The sequence below is a fragment of the Sparus aurata genome, chromosome 5 (assembly GCF_900880675.1).
Source record: "Sparus aurata chromosome 5, fSpaAur1.1, whole genome shotgun sequence".
Classification (NCBI taxonomy): Eukaryota; Metazoa; Chordata; class Actinopteri; order Spariformes; family Sparidae; genus Sparus; species Sparus aurata.
The window spans coordinates 28,039,451-28,055,779 of record NC_044191.1 but is presented as its reverse complement, the minus strand read 5'-3'; the positions used below and the strand labels follow the sequence as shown (position 1 = coordinate 28,055,779).

Below are 16,329 nucleotides of genomic sequence, written 5' to 3'. Positions count from 1 at the left end.
TTTTATTGTGCACTTTATTACCTGTTTACAAAGTGCACAGAGGACACCAGTTGCTGTATTCACAAATACTTCAGATGCATGCAATCAAATTTTTATCATGTGTTTAATTTCCTTATCAGACGAGAGCAAGGCAAATCTTAATTAACTTAACTGCTCGATAAATCAGTCATGGGTATGTAATAAGATGCCTGTAGTTCTAAATATAGTCACAAGTCTAGCTTTGTTTTGAATTCCTTCCTTTTCATCTCATTAGAGAATCTTACAAGGGCACGGGTCAGGTTTATAATTATATTTTATTTTAAGAATCCTGACATCATCCTGAACTAATCTAAAATGTGAAGCATTTTCTTGAAGTCATGCTTGGAAAAACAAAGTGAAAGAGAAAAAGTGGAGGTTATAAAACTACCCGCAGCTGGGCAAAAACTCCCAAAATTGCTTTATTTCATTTTTTTTTTTTTTATACTCATTGTTGGTTTACAATTTTAGACAAGGGAACATGATGTACTCACGTAATGTTTGCACAGGGCAGTTAGGTTTGGCACCAACACTTGATGAGTAAGCTGCCCTTTGCTGAACATAATGTAGAGGGTAGATAATAGCAGGGATGGGCAGTCAGTGACTCCCATACTCATTAATGCTCACACGTGTCCAGGCTAAATTTTCTGTAATCATAGGTGTGGAACATTACCTCCCTAACTCTTTGATCTTTTTTTACTTCTTTTTCTTTTGGGCAAACATCTTTTCTCACGCTAACCTCTCTGTATTTCCTCTTACTTCCTGAACCTCCTTGATTGTAAAAACACTTTTACGCTCCCGTTTTCTACTCCCTTTTTAACCTCACTCATTTCTCACTCCTTTCTCCCCCTTATTATAATTTATTTCTGGTTTTATCCAATTTGTTCATCCTTTATTTCTGTCATTTGTCTTCCCCAGCCCCCATATAATTTTCCTGTCCCAGTGTGTGTTGTATGCTGGGAGTTCTGGCCCTGGGGAGAACAGCCTGTCTCTATGTGGGTCCAGGATGTGCCATGAGATCGCCCACTCCTGGTTTGGCCTGGTTATCGGAGCCAAAGACTGGACTGAGGAATGGATCAGCGAGGGTTTTGCCACCTACCTGGAGGACATTATCTGGGCCCAAGCACAACAAGTACAGTTTTTGCTGCCAGATAATTTTAGTTGACTACAGCTATTTTATGAAAGTAACTTAAAGGGTACATATTATGCTTTTAGTTTTTTCTGGTTCTCCAGTGTGTTTTAAAGGTTCTTGTTCATGTGGAAGATCTTGATAGTTAAGAAGATCAAAGTCCGCACCAACAGAAGCTCGTCTCTCCCACAGAAACACTGCTGCTAAAACGCCTTGTCAGTACCCCTGGCTTTAGTTATTGGAATTTGTGATATAACCATGTCATACATTTGATGATTTAAGACCAGCAGCTAGTTTGACATATAAGAATTGATTCAGTACAGCTAATCTGTTGTTGTTAGCATTGCTTGGTCAAGCGAGTGTGAGCTGACCAATCAGAGGAGACTCGCTATTCTCAAGTGGGTGGCCTTAAAGAGACAGGAGTTAAAACAGAGAGACTCAGACAGAGGGGGAATTCAGCACTGCGGCACTCGACAGAATGAGAAACCTGATGTATTTTTTGAACATTTGTGCATGTAAACCTCTTCTAGGAGTAACCCAAAATAAAATTAAGAACTTGAAAATTAGCATTATATGTCTCCTTTAATGGTCTTTTAGGTTGTCACCCCAGGTAGACGATCACCTTTAAATTTAAATATGAGCTTTTTGACATACCAGTTTTGCTTAAAGGTGCACTATGTAGTTTTGGGGATGGGATATCTATCAGAAGAGAAAGATCTTCACTGACTGATTTATTTTTTTTTTTATGCCTTGACAAACTAAATAAACAAACTTTATTTGTTTTCATGACTGAACAAACTGAATAAATAAACTGACCTTAAAGGACAAAACCATTTCATAGTGTTTACTGGCGTACCCTGCCAGCTTTCCTAGAATAGCTTGTTTATTCAATTCAGGAAAATGTAAATATGAATGTCATTAATATTGTTAATATTAAAATTCCAAGTTTAAACTTCTTTTCTAAAACTACATAGTGCTCCTTCAACTGTAAAGCCATTCTTTCTCCGTTGTGAGGAAGCTACCACTGAGAAAACAACCTCAAGAATCATTAAGTGAATGTCTGTGGTTTTTAAAAAAAAATGTTTTAGTTTATTTATTTCTCGTCATGATCTAAAAGTAATACTTTATATCCAGCACCTTTTATACCATTGGTATGAAAAACACGTTGACATTCCAACTTTTCATTTCCACAATTTATGTGCCAGGATTTCCAGATATTACTGTTGTGGTTGGAGTGCATGTCAAGTAGAGTTGGCTATTATATTAGTGTTGTAAAACCATACATCAAGCACACAAGGAAATAATTTACAAAGGCACCAATCCAAGTTCCAGTGCAAAAAAAAAAGCACAAACAAGAAACAAAAACTACATCTGAAAATTCAGAGGAGATGGCCAAACTAAACAAAAGGGCAAAGCAGTTCCTGGCACACCACAGAATAAACCGTCAACCCCAAAACTCCTGACCTACTAAAATGTATGAGGACAAAGCTCAGAAAAGTTGTGAAAAAGTCCTACCGCAACCTAATCCTCCGCAAAAAAGAGTGAACATTGTAGAGAAGTAGATCATACATCAAAGAATTAAGAAACAATGTACTGTGCACTGCTCCAGATGTCATTCTCATTAACTATAGTTACAGGATGAAAGATAAACAAGACAAACAACAGGACAAAGGAAGAGGGTGTAGCATTGGTATGAATCAGTTGCTTGCAACACTAACTTCAGTTGTGATCCGAGAGTTGATATGCAGACAGATCTAATCCTCCCCTCTTGCTTTCCCACACCATCTGGAGTTACACAAATGTTTTTTTTTTTGTGTCTGCGCTGTTTAATCTTGTCACCTTTATGATATGAGCTTGGCGCTGAGGAAGTAGATTTCAGCAGTGATGTTATTGCTGCCAAAATCAATAAGACACAGTGACAAGAGATAGTAGGGCAGTGCTGCCTGCTTTTTTTCTGCTGAAATTCACAGTATATAGTTTTTCCTCCTCTGACTTTGCTCTACTTTAACCTCACATCTTTGTAACTCTCCATATATCTTCCTTCAGCTCTCCTTACAAGAGACAGCAGAACAGTCTGACCTGAAAGCACTGCTGAGGTGGAGACGACTCTCTGATGAGCTGAAGAACTCGGAGGAGGTACTTCAAATCCTCAGGTGTGTGTGGTTTTTTTATTTCCGTCGAGTACATCTTGTTTTAATTATCTTACGCCGTTGCCACTATGGAGGAAATTACATGTTGATACTAAGCAACAGCACCTTCAATAAGCTTGATTAAAGCAGAATGCAGTAATAAACACCGCCATGAAATTAACTCATGCTTACTGCTAGACGACTTCCTCAATGTTCCATCCCTTAGTATGGGTAGAAATCCCCTAACAGTGCTTGAGATACTCTTCACATACACTTCACACACACTTCTTTTGTGATTTACATATCTTAGTGACCCTAAACTGCAGACATCCAGATCATTTGTTTATAACTTGCCTTGTCGAAATGTGCAGTAGGGCCGTTATTTGAAGTAAATGTGGTAGCGCTGTGACTAAGATCATGATGACGATGGTGACAATGATGACAAAGTATTTTATTGTCAGGTCTATCGGGTTTGATGGCAACAATTCGTATTCACAGGTGTTGGCCAACCTTAATTATCATTATGGGCGGCTGATGCACAGAGTTTGTGCAGGGGATGGCCTACAATCTTTGAGCAGATTTTCATTTGGTGGAGCAGTTTTGACTTTAAAGTCAAAGTTGTACCTTGTTGTATTTTCAATACTTTAGACTTGCCTCAAAAGACCTAATGCAGAAAAGAGAAAATAAATGCTTTGTTTTTGTTTTTTTGCAGACAAATCCAATATGCCCTTTCCAGAATAACAGGTCAATCAGTAAACCCAAGTCAATGCATGAAGATACCTGCAAGATTATGTATTTTATTTTATGGATAACAATAGAAGCTTTATGAACATAATAAGTTCTACTCACGCGCTTCATTCACGGTATGTTGGTGAAGCCCAGTTACTTAACATGTAAATGAGCAGAGTATTGTCAGAATACATTAGAATGCATTGATTTGGTGTATCGGTACAGCAGTCGGTAGAAAAGAAAGTGAAAAGCATGACTGAACTCACACAACCCTGGAGGGCCCCAACATTGATCATGATGGCAGTTGAAAGGGTTTTGTTCACCTTTAAAATCTGAACTCTGTTAGTGAGAAATAAGGTATATCAATCCATTGATTAACTTTTGCAAAGCCACTCCTAAAACACATTTTACTGTACAAAACAATGATCCTAAGTCTGAAGCACAAGATGTCTTTTATTCCCTAGAAATGGATACGAATTTACACTCCAGAAAGTTTAGCCATAGACAAGCATAGGCATAGGACAGAGTGAGGAGGGTAAAATGACTGAATAAGCTTTTGTCTTTCACTAATTGACCGTAGGAGACACAGTCAACTTTTTTAGGTCAAAGTATGCCCAGCTTTTTGTAGTGTCTACACGTGTAGACACACACGTGAGCTTGAGGTATATGCATTCCAGGGATACAGGTGTGGCAGGTGTGGCGAGTATATCCAGGTGTACTGTACTGTCATGTCTCTGAGAAGGTCTTCACACGAGCACAGCGAGCACGCACAAACACACAAACTCTTCATCTGATCCTGACAATGTGGGACCCACACCCTGTTTGTTTTATCCTCAGTGGAAGCACAGTGTCATCAGGGGATTATAGATGTAAACCCCAGCCTGGAGTTAACTGTTTAAGGGCAGGATTGTTAACACTTGTCAGCAATGTGTCTGTCTTTCATATAGTGTTTCTTCATTTGAATAAAACTGGAGATGACACCAGCATGGTGTGCTATTGGCATTCATGCTTGTAAGAGACCGTACGGAGCACGGCAGCAAATCAATGTGTTATTGATTCAATGGCACTTCTGCTTGGCACTAACTTCCAACTATGTCACCTCACTAATAATGTGTTGTCATCACACAATGGAAACACTCATGAATTAACAGTATTTAGAATTAAAATCAATGCAGGCTCTCCTGAAGAGTGCAACCTTCAGTATCTGCTCTGGTGATTTTACTCTGACTATCCTCATTGTTTTAAAGAGTGCTTCAAGGGTGGCTCTGTTTGGAAATATGTTGTTTTGCTGGTAACCTTTGCTGGTATATGTTGTGCAATATGGAGGCTTAACATCGTAGGATTAGTTATTGTGACACATGGGTATTCCTTGAAACAAGAAGCTGAGTGTGAGTGAAAGGGTTAAACATGCACTTGAGAGCTGTGTGTGTCTAACAGTCTATCAGGGTGTTCCCCTATGAGGCAGATGCACGGGTGATTAGGAGGATCAGGGTTTGGTTTCTCCGCACCTGACGGGGTTAAATCAACAACATAAAACCCACATCTGAAAAATGCAAACAACATATGCACTCACACATGCACAGACATACACGCCCATATGCAGGGATGCATACATTTCGACTGGTTAGGTTACATGGAAACACGTTTGTGTTGAAAAGAGTAAAATAATTGCTTGTGGCACCTAAAGAAAAGCCTTTTTTAATCCTCACGTCTTGCAGCAATGGAAAAGCATGTTGAGGCATAAAGGAACCCTGTATGAACCCTGCTCATACATTATCTCATTAGCTTGCATACCACCTGTGAGTTAAGTGCAATAACAATTTTTTATTTTTCTATTTGGCTGTTTGTGCTTTTCTACTGTGATCAGCATTTTATTTTAGTAAAGCTCAAATGTGTGTCACTGATACCCAACTTAAAGATATGATATGTGAAATGTCCTTTTAAAACTGTATTTAATTTATTTCTTTAATGTAGTAACACAGAACAGTACTCTACAAACCCAGTGAAGAAGTTGCCGGATGTGACTAAACAGAATGAAATGAAACGCTAAATTATGACCGTAATAATGAAGACAGTAGCTCCCATGACTACTTCAAATTTAAAATGATGAAAAAAAGAATGATCTTGACAGTGATGTGTTGCATTTAGACAAAACATAAATCCACATTATGTAATTTCTGCTGCTAGTGGTTTGTCAATCAACACAAACTAGAGATATACTTCATTTAATTCATAACAAGAGAATCCAACGGCAAAAGAAAGTGGACAGAAAAAGAACAAACACAATTAAATAAAAATAAACAGACCAAAAAAAATGGCACCTACTTGGGCACAATTATGTGGTGGGCTATAAGCACATGACACATTAGCACATAGCATATTATAAATGTACCAGACCATCAGTTAATTTACATGATCAGGTTGTTCCCTTTAGACCTTTACCCACTAAAGCTTTCCCACTGTTAGTCAACATCATTCTCGACCTTGGGAACAGTATATATGAGACAAGAAATCTCAACTTTCAGCATTTAACCGCATCTCATGGATCTGTGGGAGGGTGAGTGTAACTCCATCCCTGTTTAAGGAGGGTCTCTATCATCGTATGTGGCGTCCTTGATCTTTCTCTGGCCAGTGACTTTGACCCTATCGCAGTCGATGCTGTTACTAGTTTTACTCCAGTGTTTATTCTACAGTCTTCCATTTAGTCTGTCATTTTCTCTATATGTAGTCTCATGGTTTTGCACATGGCTGTCATACTATGATACATGTCTTGGTACCGTTTAGAGGAAAACTCAAGGGGCATTCGAAGGTCAGAAGTAACTCAGATCTTAGTTTACGTCAAAGTTGGCGATGCCACTTCTTGATGTGGGCTCGGCTGCCAGTAAGTCCGAGTCCTGCTGTGGCTTCACTGTTTAGCATCACAACTGTGGGCAAACATAGTATGAATAAACACAAGCTGGTTCTCACAATGCACAGAGAAATGTTCGAAAAGACCCCAGTGAAAGGAAAGAAAGCGCAATGGGACGTACAGAGAGATATGCAAAACCAGTATACACGCACTAGACACACACACAAAGGCTAAATGGCAGATTGGCGCTTCCTAAGTTCAGTGGGTCACAATCGACACCCCTTGATCCAGAAGGGGCCCCAGTGGCCAGTGTTTATCAGTCCATTTCAGATGAGTTATATTTAGGGCAGCCTGGGCCAGACGCCATTCTCCCTGCTGATTCACTGGGCTGCTGGGAGTGCTGCTCTACCTTATCCGGTTTCCACAGTCAACCCAGTGTAATTTGTCAGGATATGGCTTGCGGAGCTATAAACCTCTGCGCGTGTGTATCTGTGTGTGTGTACGTTTCACATTAAGTTCTGTCACTAATAGCTCCCGATTTCCTCCCGCTCTTTCTCTCTTTCAATCTCAGACACACCCAGGTGTATGTATGGGTGCACACACACGGAGACAAACACCCTCCCTCTTACACACATGGCCTACGAGTCAAGATAAGAGCACCATTTATTCTGCAATACATTGAGCTATTGTGTGATTCTCCAAGGCAGCAGGCAGCAATTCCTCTTAAAGCTGTAGTAAATCATCTCTGACAAAGAGAGCAGGCGAAAGATCGGGGATTTACACATCCATACATCCCGGGTTCTGGACAGTGGGAAGGGTGGAGTTCTTTTGTCTAACACGGCAGTGATGGATCAACTTTTTTCCTCTCTGCGCTGTGCCGCTGGTATCTCTGACGCACGAAACAGACACATTTTCTCTTCTGGAAATACATGTTCTGTCATTGTTTTTGTCTCTTGCCCCTGTCCCTCTTTTTCTCTGTACTTCTCTGACACACTCACACACACATACATACACACTATTCCCCAGGGATACAGCACGTCCTGCTGTCTTAAGAAGAGTCTATTTCATCTTATCAGTAGTAACAGACAGACACGGGCTCTACGGGCAGGAGACTGGACAGAGAGCAATTTAAAAAAATATTTCCATGATAAAAAAAAAAGAAGAGGGGGAAATGTTGTGGCCATGATACAATTTTTGAAGAGAGTTTTTTTTTTTTGATTTTTTAAATTTATTATATAATGCAGAATTTGGCTGTAACCTTGTGCTTTACAGGCATATTTTACTGTTAATCCATTCGTCCGCTGACTGGCTCAGAATATCGATGCGCAGCTTTTATTGTACAGACACTGAGCGTCATTACCAAGATGTTCCAAAATGGATTTCCCCCAATTAGGTCATTGGTATTGTGATTTTTCTTGCGCATAACATTCATATGACATGCACGCACACATCCATCAAGGAGGAACACGCCCCAATTTGTGTGGTGAAAGTCCTTCTAAGAGTGTCCAGTAGAATCTAGAAATTCCAGGAAGCTGATGACTTCCTCCCTCTCAGTCCACTGAGCAAACCAAACATTCCCGTCTATCTCCTGTCCTTGATTTCTCCCACACATCCTCCTCCTCCTCCTCCTCCTCCTCCTCCTCCTCCTCCTCCTCCTCCTCCTCCTCCTCCTCCTCTTCTCTTCTTGTGCTACTTCATCCCCCCCTCCCTGCTTCTCCACTGCTCACCATGCCTGGACAAAGACTCAAATAGATCAAATATTTGACCAACTTGTGGCTCACAACTGAAGCCTCACTTGAGAGATTAAACATTGAGGTTTTACATCACACACGAATCAGAGTGTGAATTTGAATGTGTGATTTTGCACTCCCTGTTCATGTGTGTGTTCCTGAGTGTGTGTCTGGCCCTGTCATGAAGTGGTCCTGTGGAAAAGTGCTCGCCAGTGATGAAGGGTGTATTGATTGGTGGGCCAGGCGCCTAGCATATCGACTTGGCAGGAGGGTGATGCTTCAAGGCCTTCCTATTGGCACACTGAGTTAATCTGCTCAGCCTGATCAATACCGGCCAACTGAAACTATCATTGCACAGCATCCCACGTCAGCGCCCTGTTTGTTTGGCTTTTATTGGTTTTATGTGTGTTTGTTTATGTGTTTATGGAGGTTGAAGGGATGATTTGTGTCTGTGTAACAGGGAAAGCGAAAACCTAGAGCGTGCCTCTTTTGTGCCTGCAGACGAGGGGCTGCTTTTCTCTCGAAGTGTTATATGTTCGCTCTATGAGTCATGGGCAGTAAAGTCAGAGCGCTACTCTGTGAGGTCATATAAACAGCATAGCATGCTATTATAAATCTACAGCTTGATTTCCAGCCTGCCTCAGGCAAAGTATGGCAACTTGGCAAAGTGTTCACCATTGAGAGGACCGACTGAGTGGCTGGATTTAGTGTTGCTGACAGTGTACTCTTGCTCTGGAGAAACTGTGGTTTTCCTGCAACTAGAATGTCTCAAAGAGTGGGATAAAAAAAACAAAAAAAACTCTGCGTAGGTTCTGTAACCCCATCCTGCTCCGTTTTAGCCTTTCTGCTCCGCACCTTCCTGTTTATTGCGGGTGCTGAACATCTCCCTCGGATTTTGCCCATTTTCTTCACCTGTCTTAGCTTTGTGTGTTTTTTTTTTTTTCATTTTTTCATTTGTGTCTCTGTTCTATTTGTTTTTCTGCAGACCTAACATGGAAAACACTGGCCAGGTCAGTGAGTCTGGCTCCTCCATGGTTAAACATGCCCTCAACCCTGACAAAGCCTTCATGCAGGTGCACTACCTCAAGGTGAGATAAATGTGGGAAAGATAGGAAGAGAAACAAGGAATAATTGGAAGAAAACCATTTAAACACAAATTCTTTAATGTTGCTTTAGTTGGCCCACTCATCCAGTAGATGTTTTTCATGAAGTTTAAGCAGATTTTTAAATCTTGACTAGTCTAAAAGTAAAAAAGAAATGTTGCCCCATTTAATGTATAAGATTAAATATTGTCCAAGAAATTGCTGCATATTTTACAAGACCAATTTCAACTGTTAATCACATTGTTTCATAGCCAAAATTGTGTTTAAAAAGCTGCTGAAATATCACTTAATGTCACTAAACTCACTAAATCCAAGTTGACAAATAGCTATTTAATAATAGAAATCTGCAGGAAAGTTGCCTGATGAATGCAATGGCATTTTAATGATCGAATAACATAACAAATACAGAAATATACCTTACATGCCACAGTAAACTAGTTTTAACATTTATAAAGGCAATTCTCTGTTTTTGTAAAGCAACATTTGATGAGGAAGACATGACATCTCATTTCAAATCCTGCCCATCTAGTTTTAAGTGGAAACAGACAACTGCTGCCCTTCTAGTGTTTCTAAGTGGTATTATTGTTGCCGTCACATCCTTTTTCCCCTAGAGTAACGACTACAAAGAACACAGGGCAGAATGTTTATTCATTTATTTACTTTATAATAGAGCAATAAAAACAGTCAGAAATGTTGCCAGGCTATCAGTCTGGTGGTGTCATTATTCTATAGCCATTACATTGTGCAATCAACATTTACCTCACGATGATATGTTAAAGCCAAAAAGTTGTCCATTGCAGTTAAAATGTGTGCATTATTAAAATAATACGTTTAATCGACATAATGGCTTATTGCCCACATCCCCATTAATAACTATAGATGTTGCCGCCTGTTTTCTCTCTGTTGTCTTTGATGGATTATGTTGTCTTTATTTGTCTTGTCTTTTTGTCTAGGGTTATTTCCTCCTCAGGTTCCTGGCCAGTCAAGTGGGCGAGCAACAATTTGTCGACTTCTTCAGATTATTTGTGAAGAAATACCACGGGCAGCTCATTTTATCTCAGGTTAGGCTGTAGTACAGGAAACTAATTTTTACTCGATTAACTTTAATCTCTTTGTTGACCTGCAGCTCCTCGAGAGGCTGCTAATAAAATCTGAGCTCAGATTTGAACTGTTTTGATATGACCTGTCTCTGAGGCACGGTGTCATTGGCATGAATTAATTGGAGGCTGATGTAAGCTTAATTGCGTGTTACAATAGTTGAAAATGCACTGGAGAGCATTTCAAACAGATGACCTTACATCGTCTCGGCCACATGTGTTTATTCTGCCGGGAACATGAAGCTGAGTGATCACACCTGGACGTCTGTCGTGTGTGTGTGTGTCTGTGTGTGTGTGTGTCTGTGTGTGTGTGTGTGTGTGTGTGTGTGTGTGTGTGTGTGTGTGTGTGTGTGTGTGTGTGTGAGAGATATGTTCCACCTGGCTCCTGTTTCTGTGGTGGCAGGCTGAGTCTTCTCACTAAATAATGGACATAACACAAACACTGTTTGACCTTGCACTCTTGACTTAAGATCAGGTATGCCTTTCTCTTTCTTTCTTCTCTTTTTTTTTCTTCCTCCCACACTAAATGTCTCTATTTCTGCTTGTCTTCTCTTGTTCTTTTTGGACAGGATTTCCTCCGATTGCTGCTGATTACCTTTCCCGGCATGGAGAGGTATGTAAGTGCCTATGAATAATGCTCTCAGTGTAATTCATGAATAATGAAAAATATGCCCAGACGCATTAAAACCACTTTAATTTGCGCTCAAGTATTGGTATCCTGGCTTCCAGTTCCAGTCAAATCAAAGATATCCCGCCCGACATTTCCGTCTTTGCCTCACAACTTTTTGTTTTCGTCTTGTTAGTAGATTTCCTGTCAAGTACATGTGTTGATTTGGCCTCTGTTCTTTGACTAAGTTGGTACTGCGGTGGAAACATGACCAGCGAAAAGCTCCCAACACTAATCCTGTTAAGAGAGCAGTCTCATCCACTCTCATATTAATTGAAGTGTAAAAGGATAACTGCTCCTCCTGCTCCCCTCCTTTCTAATTTTCGCTTTCCCTCCCTGCACTCGCTTAATCATTCAGTTCTCTATTTCTCCTGATTGCCTCATTAACCTCTTCTTCTGCCTGTCGTTTTTTGTCCCTGCCTGTCTTTCACTTTGTTTCGCACAGCCTTTAACGCTTCTTTCTAACCCCCTCTCCTTGGCATCCTTTTGTCTGCTCTGAAGGTTTTTCCTCCTGCTTTTTCTGTCATGTGGAGTGTGCTGCTGGACTAGCAGAGATTGATTGAATTAAACAGAGGGAGTTGGAGACAGTCAATATTTGGATCTGATGCCTCTTTCAGTAAACAACCCGCTAGAAGGGGAAGGCTTAGGATGAGAATAGACACTCAGTGTTGAGGGTCATAGCTCCTGTGTGTGCAGGGTCATGTATCTTGCCTCAGACTAAATGGAGGAATTTACTTTTTTTTAAGACTAAACATGCTAATGATTACATGCATTAAAAAAAAGGCAAAGAAAATCTATGCATCCATTGATTTGTGTTAATAAGACCCCTGTTTTCCAGGCGTCTCTCTCTAAAAGACGGTATGTTCTCATCTATCACTTTAAGGGGAAAAAACTAAAAAAATGAAGTTATCAAGCTTGACATGAAAATACTGGTAGATACACGTCTTGTCTGCTCTCGTGAGACATAAAGCTGATCTCTATCTTCTATTATGAAATCATATTTGACAGTTCAATCGGTGTATTAACCGTATTAACCTTTGTTTGCCACACAAGAAAACTATGCTCACATAATCCCTTGTAAGCCTACTGTATGCTCTCTCACTGTTGGTGTGGCAGATGTTTAGTCTTATATATAATATGTCATATATTAAACTGTCTATGGATCAGCCCCACATGCCAAATGCCAAAATTTGCTAGCAGTGAAGTCACAGATGATATTTTTAATGTCCAGTTACTCGTCAAATTGGTGCTTTATGGGGAGTCATACCTTTTGTAGTACACTGTCGGGTGTAAAGAGTCTTTTATTAGCTTCAATTTACTGAGCTCCCACTCTCCATCTGCCAAAGTTGCCGCCAAGTATTCAATACGAAATGACACAGTGGGACTTTAACAGTGTGTGGAAGCAAGGAGCACAGCCTTGACCTTGCGACAAATACCAGTCTCTTTAAACCATTTTTGCCACTCTAGCAGCAGTGTGTCGATCAGCCAGTTAAATATCTCAAGATGCAATGAATGGATGAAATTTTACTCTTATGGTGAGCACAGACTGATTGGTGAGCATGTTGGCTAACATTAGCCTCCAGCTCAAAGTGTTGAAAGGTGGATTAAGTACAATTTTAATGATGGGAGTTGCACCAAGTTCAGACAACGTAGAGCTGACAAGCTGAGTCTTTAGATGGCCACCACACGTAGTTTAAACTAAAAGACTAAAGGCAAAGAGTTATTTACACACAGTAGATAGTAATGATAATGCTTTACAGAGACATCAAAAACTGGGAAATTAAATATAAATGATAAACAGTTCAGCATTTGTAATACTCCTGGGTTACATCTTTGGTTCTGGAGTAAATCTCATTTTGATATGATATTTTAGAGGTTTATTGATAATAAGAGAGTCTCTGGGTCTTCTACGCAGCTTGATGGCTTGCTCCTAAACAGGTTTAAGTTATGTAAAGCAGTGTTTAAGCATCATTTAAAGAGAAAAAATGCAAATGTGTGTTCAATTGATATTCCCTTATCTGCATATTCTGATCAGACCATGGTCCTTTTCGAAATTATTTTTTACCAGTGTGGGAAACCACTAATTGAGCTTCAGTTAGAGGAGCATAACTGTGAGAAAAAAATGTAAATTACTACTTTTTCATTACAAGATAACCCCTTTAATGGGCTGGATATCACAGATTAATATACAGTAATAGCTTCAGACTAACCAAGTGTGGAATTTTCCTTTAAGCGTAGGCAGGATTAATGATGGGGGGTGTGTTGTCTAGTTAAGCTTGGTGTGTACTTTGTATATTTTGTAGTTTGCATACACACTGAGGGCTCCTTATGAAATGTTTGTTTGTGTGCACATTTGTCTTGGCAAGCCGGTTCTGTCACAGTGCGAGTTTTGTTTTAGGTATATGACTGTTTTCATGTGCAAACTATGCATCTACTCACACATACACACATTGGTGCTTACTCTACATGCATACATATAAATCCAGTTCATTGTCTCTACATGCCTGTTTGCTTGTCCTTGCATAGGAAAGTGGGTGTGCCCCTCTTTTTGTTTAAGGTGTTGGCCTAGAACTGGAGTCTGCCATGGTCCTAACAATATTTTCCCAGAGCCATGTTTTCATACGGTGTCTTGGGCAATAACAGTCACTGCTATAATAATAGGAATAGTACTAACACATTTGCCATTGTGTTGCAGAAAAGGCCTCACCCTCAGTGCTATTTATGCTGACTGGCTCGATCGACCGGGAATTCCAGAGGTATGAAGAGTCCTGCTTTCTTTTGTTATTTATCAAAATATAGAGTTTGGTCTTGTTGCTTTAATATAGATAATATGATTTCATAAAAGGCTTAATACCAGCCAGCTAAATATCTAAATAAATATTTAACTTTGAATCAATTTAAACTTGAAATAAACTTGCACTTGACTGTAATGTATCAAATAAATGTGCACTATCTATCCACAATTGACTGATACTACACAACACCATTTTTCAAATATTTGAATCTTTAAACAAATCTGATATAAGTTGAAATGCTCTTGAAATAAATTTAGGAAGATGGTTCCCCCTGAATAAGATCCCATTCTGTCTTAATTGTATTTATTTGATGTTTTTCCTGAACTGAAGGGTGAAGTTAATATGTTTACTCTCATATGTGAAATATAACCAAGAACACTGGTGTTGTTTTGTTTCCTACTGCAGTACGATAACACTACACTGTCACTCAAAAGAGCTTTGGACATTGTCATTTTTGCACGGCTTTATATCCTTTTTTATGCTTCATCATATGTTGTAATGGCACCAATTAACACAAAGTAATAGAAGTTTGATATAGAATATTGGGGTAACAATGCTAACAGTTGAAATACTTCTTATTCACAGTTGCGCTTGTGGTCCTTTCATACCTGACACGTTCATGCATAGATTAATAATTTCTTCCTCTTTGTGCACTCATTGGACTGGTTTCTTGGTATAATAGAGATATCTTCTTCCCATCTTGGTTTAAACTGCTTTACCTTAGTCTAAAATCTGACACTCTGAGACATGCAGAAAAACTCCATAAGTTATAGCTGTCATGGTTTAACCGTTGAGTCAATGCGTAAAGGACAACATGACTTCACTTTTACCTCATTATGATTGGCTGTATTTGAAAGACACATGCCAAGAATGATATCGACTGCAGATACCTGACGGTTATCATCCTAAATAATGCATCAACATGTTTTTAGGATCAATTCGTGAGATCAATCAACAAGATTTCAGTATAATTAAAGATTTTTTGTTTGGATCCTGATTAAAAGGCAGCGGTGGTATTCAAGTCACAGCAATTATATATCCCCAATCCAAAAAAAAAGCTGAGAAACTGTGAAACATAAACAAAAACAAAATGAAATTGTTTGCAAACAGATAACGGTTTTATTTGGTATGTGTTCCTAAGCCCATTGTTGCCCCGTTCCAAAATTCAGGATAGGCCTATGTTAACAAAAATCTATGAAGTTGATAAGATAAAACATAATATATTGCTGGTTATATATACATATTAAGGTTGTATTCATATTTAACATATACTCTAACCTTGTGGTTCCATGCACAGAAACTTTGTGTTTTTGGGTGTATTGTAAGCATTTGCTTTTAAATGACAGGAGCAGCATAGCCTTTATCTCACCATTGAACAGCTGTAAATAGCGGTGTAATGACGCTCTCATAATGAAAATTATGTCTCATATTAGATGTAAATAGCTGTAAGTATATAAATCCTACAACTTAAATGACCCTTGACTGTTAGCCTGTAGGTATTTTGAAACTCCCAGATGATGATCACATCATGAAAACTCACAACAATGATAAAAGAGAAAGAGTTTGTTAGGTCCTTTTTACTAAGATCATGATAATCACTGTCTGTACTGTGATCGTAGCTAGTTCTTGATAAATAATCAAGCAGTTAATTTTATTAAAGTGTAGCTGAATCATTATCATCACCTTTGTTATCCGACTGTTACTCAATCTTGACAAGGTGAGCAGTGCTGCTCTGCCTCTGCCCTCTAATCGAGAAACAGCCACAGTCATAAGATACTAGAATTACAAGGCTACACACACACACACACACACAAGCGCACACACGGCACACACACACACACACACACACACACACACAATCACAATCAATCCACTTTAACAGCTTCTTCAATTCTCCCATCTCCATGGTAACTGATCTTAATTACCACTGTGTGTGCGTGCATTTTTGTGTGTCTGCGCTTGTGTGTCTGTCTGGGAACCTTCACCTTTTAGATTATGTGATGATGTAACTGGAGCCGTTCAGGGGGGCCTCTGAGGGTGGGAAGGACAGTGTGGAGGGACTGCTGTTTTCTCACACCTGATTGGGC

General features: G+C 39.5%; 1 protein-coding gene across 4 annotated transcripts in view; it reads left to right on the top strand.

The window, feature by feature from the left end:
• aopep (aminopeptidase O (putative)) overlaps positions 1-16,329 on the top strand; it is a 78,018-nt gene that overhangs the window by 21,902 nt on the left and 39,787 nt on the right. For all 4 annotated transcript variants that reach the window (XM_030418124.1, XM_030418123.1, XM_030418125.1 and 1 more), the window contains 6 exons: positions 934-1,147; positions 3,191-3,297; positions 9,566-9,668; positions 10,637-10,744; positions 11,350-11,393; positions 14,143-14,203. In XM_030418124.1, coding sequence (XP_030273984.1) covers positions 934-1,147; positions 3,191-3,297; positions 9,566-9,668; positions 10,637-10,744; positions 11,350-11,393; positions 14,143-14,203 — 637 coding nt within the window. The remainder of the gene's footprint in view (positions 1-933; positions 1,148-3,190; positions 3,298-9,565; positions 9,669-10,636; positions 10,745-11,349; positions 11,394-14,142; positions 14,204-16,329) is intronic.